The sequence below is a fragment of the Diaphorina citri genome, unplaced genomic scaffold (genome assembly GCF_000475195.1).
Source record: "Diaphorina citri unplaced genomic scaffold, Diaci psyllid genome assembly version 1.1 scaffold378, whole genome shotgun sequence".
In the NCBI taxonomy this organism is placed as follows: Eukaryota; Metazoa; Arthropoda; class Insecta; order Hemiptera; family Psyllidae; genus Diaphorina; species Diaphorina citri.
Genome location: NW_007377813.1, coordinates 140,615 through 146,902, shown reverse-complemented (window position 1 = coordinate 146,902; position 6,288 = coordinate 140,615). Strand labels below are relative to the sequence as shown.

The following is a 6,288-nucleotide window of genomic DNA, read 5'->3' as shown; positions in this document are numbered from 1 at the left end:
TACGATAAACTCAGTCTGTGGGTAGTAAAGATAGAATCTAGGATAGCTAGCTCTCTGGTGAAATGGGAGAATGAGAAATTAGATAAAGAGAATAAGGAAAGTAATGAGAAATTAGAGAAAGAACGGCAATATGAGCAGGAGAAATTAGAGAAAGAACGGCAATATGAGCGGGAGAAATGGGAGAAAGAAAGGGAAGAAAGGGAGAGGGAACGCAAGTTTATACGTGAGCGTCAGGCAAAAGAGGCAGAAATAGCTACGTTAGAATGTACTAAAAAGATTGTAGTGTGGAATTCATAGTACAGAGTACTGGAAACCACTGTGTAGAATGAGTAGCGTTAGGTAGCGTGCGAAATGGTTTGGTAGCGTTAGGTTGCGTGCAAAATTTGTAGTGTAGAGTTTATAGAGTGCAGAGAACAGTCAATCGGTGTGAATTTTGAACCCATCAAATATACGAGACCTTGTTTAGACTGCTGGGGTAAAGTCCTATTCGGGCAGGATGAACAAGATATATTCTATTCTATGAAGTGACCCCAAATTTAGTACTAAGGGATCTTATTTCTCGAATATAAATTATTAGTCTGTCAGTAGTCAGTAAGTCATTATGAATGGTCTATGTACTATTCTATACATAAATAAATGCATTGCGTGCAAAACGTTTGTAGTGTGAAATTTATAGTACAGAGTACTGGAAACCACTGTGTAGAATGTGTAGCGTTAGGTAGCGTGCAAAACGTTTGTAGTGTGAAATTTATAGTACAGAGTACTGGAAACCACTGTGTAGAATGTGTAGCGTTAGGTAGCGTGCAAAATGTTTGGTAGCGTTAGGTTGCGTGCAAAAAGATTGTAGTGTGGAATTGTATAGTACAGAGTACTGGAAACCACTGTTTAGAATGAGTAGCGGTTAGGTAGCGTGAGAAATGTTTTGGTAGCGTTAGGTTGCGTGCAAAATTTGTAGTGTAGAGTTTATAGAGTGCAGATTACAGTCAATCGGAGTGAATTTTTAACCCATCATATACGAGACCTTAAAATAAATGCAAATAATTATCGGTATAATTATTTAGAAAAGAATCTTCACAAATTAAAATGTAGACAAATTTCTTGACCCCGCCGGGAATCGAACCCGGGTCTCCCGCGTGCAAGGCGAGCGCAGTGGCCACTACGCCATGGGAGCTGACTAGAGAATAGTTTATAATTTTTCCTCCTATAATGCTACATGTTATGTTGTCAACCTTTGTAAAAGTGTACTTAAGCATGAATTACAAATAAATATTTATCTATCTATCTACAGCAACTTCGGGTCTGGGAGACCGTGGTTTTAGTCCGGGAACCAAGAGCTATTCTGCGGACGCTGGAGACAGATATAGCCCAGTGAATCCGGCTTATAGTGCGGGGAGCAAGAGTTATACCCCAGTCAACGTGAGCGGGAATGTGACCTGCCCTACCGGAGGTAATTATTAATGATTATTTATTTATTTCTTCTATTTCATAACAACAATACCTACTTCCTTTTTTTAATAACTGAACATTTAGATTATAATTAGAATCAATCAATCAAGAATCTTGGTGGTAAAGCGGAGATCTTTTTCACAACTTTTGTGGGGATCAGAGCATTACTAAATGCCTTTATTACTATTAATTTTTATTTACTCATATCGCCTAGGGGATAGGCCGCGGGTGCGGGGCGGATTTTATCCTGAACGGATAAGGTTCGTTCTCGGAACGGCTGGCTTTCTCCTATCCTGTCTTCCTTCTCTCTTCAATTTGGGGAATACAAGACAGCAGTTGCAGTTCCCTCTATTAAACCTAAAGAGGTGCTAATTTTGAGTTCTAATTCAAGTGATGCATATTTTGATTATTGCATATTTGTGCTAATTTTGATTACTAATCCAGGTGATGCATATAGTACAGGAGGTGTAACTTGTGCCGTGGTAGGCGGAGCTTATGGTCTGGGGGGCGGAGCGTATGAACAGCCTACTACTAGGGGGCGGAGTCATGGGGAAATAAAGTACCCAATAATCGTTATCGTACCAATAATCGTCATTTTTCGATTTCGCCCACGGAGGTTGATGTTTTCCATTTCTTTTATTTTTTATTATAATGATTATATTCGACATTATTATTGAAAATATTCTTATTATTATATTTATAATATCTATCCGTATGTTTTTCAAAATTCCCTAACTAGAGCGTTCTTTTTTATTATTTTTTAAATAGTTGCTATTTTTATCCTTCTAATCCAGGTGATGCATATAGTACAGGAGGTGGTAACTTGTGCTTGTGGTTGGCGGAGCTTTACACACTGGAGGCGGAGCGTATGAGACAGCAGCCTACACTAGGGGGCGGAGTCATCTGGGAAGAGTGCCATGTGGGATGAAAAGAAACCTAGTGGTGACCAAGGATGATACACATGTGGGAACAAGGTGAAGTTAGGTTTTTACCCTTTCAGATTCTACATAGTGACCATCAGGTTGCCAAAAGATCTCAAGAAAGCTGTTCCTTAATAAAACACATTGAACATTTTGATACTGGCAGTTCATAAAAAAATAAAAATAAATAGCATTTGTTTTGTTCTACTTTGCATTTAAATCTTACCATCCTTATCAGGTAATAATTTCTGTATCAGGTATTAAGAAAGGACATATTGTTCATAACGTTTATGTACGTAAGCAGCTAACTAGATCGTTGGCTGACCTGTAAGCTGGAAGGTCCAGTCTGGCGACAATGTCGCGATTAGACAGATATGGCTCGTATCACAACGGCTGTCGATGCTATATCCGCGTTTCGGTTAATTCGAATGATAAATGACTATAAGGAAGATGTACGGCCCTGCTTATGAATATGCCACCCATTAGTCGTAGTCAAACCAGAATAAAATCACTAATCAGGAATTATGAGTGTTTGGAAATGATTTTTTGTAAATACATGCACTGATTATGTTAGCTCACAAATGGCAGTAGCTCTGAACAAAGCATTGTGCTGTCGCACATCGACCAGGCAACTTCTCAGACCAAGCGAGATTCCTCGGGGTCAAGATTTATGATCAACTCAACTGACTGACCGAAGCAGCTGGGTGTTACCGAGCGCCACACTTAGTATCCCGTACGTCCAAAATGGAGCATAAGTCCAATTCGACATGATGAGGTGGGAAGCTACTTTAGAGTGGCTTCAATAAAGAGGGAGATCGTAGGCAAACAATCAAGGTTAGTCCTGGATTTATGAGGCTTTGACATGGAGTGAGATCAAAAATCAAAACAAGATGAGTGAAGCACCAATATTATACATAATAACACGACAGATATTGCATAGGTACTTATTTATGTCTAACACTACGATTACTGATCCAAGTCTTTATTATCACGGACTCTGATTTAGTTGTCCAATTACTATTATCACGATCTCGATTTAGTGACACAAGTACATATTATTATCACGACTCGATGTTACTGATCAAGTCTTATTATCACGACGATTTAGTGTCCAAGTTCGTATTATCACGACTGGATCTAATGTGGCAAGTCTTATTATCACGACCGATTTAGTGTCGAAAGGTCGTATTTACCACACTCGATTTAGTGTCTAAGTCCTACCGCCTATCCTCCAGGATTGAGATCATCAATCTATCATAGAGAGAAGGACAGATACGCCCATTGGAGAATAGCCAGCTGCCTCCGAGAACAAACCTAATCCCTTCAGGATGAAATCCGCCACGCCGCCCCGGGCGGCGGGAATCGAACCCGCGGCCTAGCGCTTACAAGGCAGGCGTGCTACCTTCCAAGGTAACTTGGGCTGGCTTACCTTGGTTCGTCCGTTGATAACAAAGTCTCCCATTCGACCATTATTGACCATCCTGTTGGCTCGCATGATAATCGCGTCCACTTCGGATATAAGTCTCCCGATATTTGAACAATACGTTTCCCGTCCATCTATCCAAGTGATTTGATCGCCGCGAATTGTCTTCAGGTCTTGCTTGTTGGTAGATTTGTTGCTGACTAGTTGTCCGTCCTTGAACACGCCGCTATGGTACATGCCCAGCACTTCGTGTAACACAGCCATACCTGAGGAGAGATGGTGAGGAAGAAACATTTCAGAGCCATTGCGGTTGCATTGGAAGTGTAGTCGTGCAACTTTTATCCATTTTTTTTGTTTTTTTTTTTTTTTTTTTTTTTTTTTTTTTTTTTTTTTTTTTTTAAGAGGTTTGACAGAGGGAACTTTAACTGCTATGGTCTTATCGTCCCGAAATCGAGGAGAGAAGGAAGACAGGATAGGAGAAAGCCAGCCGTTCCGAGAACGAACATTATCCCATCAGGATAAAATCCGCCCCGGGCGGGAATCGAACCCGCGGCCTAGCGCTTACAAGGCAGACGCACTACCAACCAAGCTAACTAGGCTGGCAGTTCACAGGTTTATTTAACATGCTACTGTGTTTTCGTTATTCTTTTTTCGTTTTCGTTACTTTTTTCGTTATTCCATTCTTTTTCTATTGGTGTTCCTCTAGGTCGTGAAGACACCCTAGCTCTGGCTCCTCCACCATCAGAACCGGAATCACCCGACATGTCCACCACTGCGGAGCGGTTTGCTAAACACCAGTGTACACTACGTAAGAATACCAAGTCCTCCTCTGCTTCTACGTCACCCTCCCCTACTGTCAACTCACAAACACCAGGTAATCATTAATTCTAAATAGGAAAAGAGCTTGAAAAAATTTGGCCTGCGGCGCAGTCATTCCATGGTGCAAATGGAGAACTCAAGACCTTACCCTAGTCTGATGAAAAAAGATTAAAGAAATTTAACAGGCTTGAGAACATTGGTTGAAAAAAAAAAAAAAAAAAAAAAAAAAAAATCGGCTGCGCGCAGTGGGAATAGGGTGGAAAATCTTGGAAAAGTAGACTGGAAATTTTGAAAAATTGGACTGGAAACAGGGAAAAGTCAGGGAATTTTATTTTTCCATTTTGGTAGACACCCTGAGTAAAGAACTTGATATTTACTCGTTCTTTTCTTCTATTTTTCAAGCCTAGCCTAGCCCAGCCACCACTTCAATCAAGCTAATTTCTCTCTTTATTTCTTCACACAGAGCCGAGACCAGTCGAAGACCCGCGAACAAACCCGACCTCGCCCGAAGTCAAACCCGACAAGCCCCCAGTGTCGCCGCTACCGCTAACCCCGGGGGATAAACCCCAGGTCACCCCCAAACCGGCACTCATGCGTAAACCCGTGATAACGCAACATTCGCCCCTCATATTGAGACGGTTTCAGACCCGTAGTCCGGACGTGGGGAGGGGGGAGAAGGAGGAGAGAAAGACTGAGTGAGGAGGAAGTGTCTAAATCTAAAGACCGAGTGAGTTATTAAGAACTACAGTAGAACCTCGATTATTTCAACTTCCACTGTTTCAACTATGTTGTAATTATATAGCTGACTCAAAAACAAATAAAAAACCTTTGCCTGGTTGCAGGGTGACCCTTGCCCTTAATGGGTGCCATAGGGTTTATTATTATTATGTTTCAACTCCCAGAATCACTTTATATTGAACCTTTATTTAACGATGTATTTTACAGGTTAATGTTTTTACATCAGAATCACTTCTACCTTTCAAAGGACATCCTATCCTATCAGAGGAAAATATTATTGAAAGTGTTCAAACTGACGAGACTAATGACGAAGAAAACGATGTCGAATACATGTTTTTTTTTTAGTTTGTTTTGTTTAATTTCAATAGGGTATTTCTTCTCCATTATGTTCTTTTGCTTGCTCCAAATTTTCGGAGTTTTGTATTTTGTTAATTGCTGATTATTTAATGATGAAATTAGATTATTCATTGATAAAAATTAGTAAATCCTATAGGTACTTATAGCATTCAATTTTTTTTTGTAATATGTAGTAGGTACCTGTTATGTTTAATTTGAAATAGCTAGAGAAGATTTTGTTATTGTTTATTAATTTTTCTATTATTAGATAGGTACTTATTTTTGTTGTTATATAATGCAATTTGTCTGAATCTCTGAACCCTTGACTGTAGGAAATCAAAGTTTGTAATAGTTGCTCGTTTGGCGTGATGGCGCCTTTTGTCCGTTTTTATTTCGTAGCAATCAAACAATTGCTACATTAGACTCGTGTGGTCTGTGTTGTAGCATGCCCATCTCGTAGTGAGTCCCTCATCCCGCATCATCATAGAAAAGACACAATACTTCCAATTTAAATGCTGGGTCAACACGAGAACACCAGTAAGTAACCCGTTGAAATATTTGGTTCAATAGCAAAAATGCTGTGTTTTTATAACTCACTCAGTCTGT

The 6,288-nt window shown here is 40.0% G+C and overlaps 1 protein-coding gene across 1 annotated transcript in view; it reads left to right on the top strand.

The window, feature by feature from the left end:
• The window catches only part of LOC103508213 (SLIT-ROBO Rho GTPase-activating protein 3-like), a 35,475-nt gene extending 29,706 nt beyond the window's left edge, over window positions 1-5,769 (top strand). The window contains exons 15-16 of the mRNA XM_017443651.2: window positions 4,496-4,663; window positions 5,072-5,769. Of these exons, the coding sequence (XP_017299140.1) occupies window positions 4,496-4,663; window positions 5,072-5,307 (404 nt within the window). The 3' untranslated portion in view covers window positions 5,308-5,769. The remainder of the gene's footprint in view (window positions 1-4,495; window positions 4,664-5,071) is intronic.
• The last annotated feature ends 519 nt before the right edge of the window (window positions 5,770-6,288 follow it).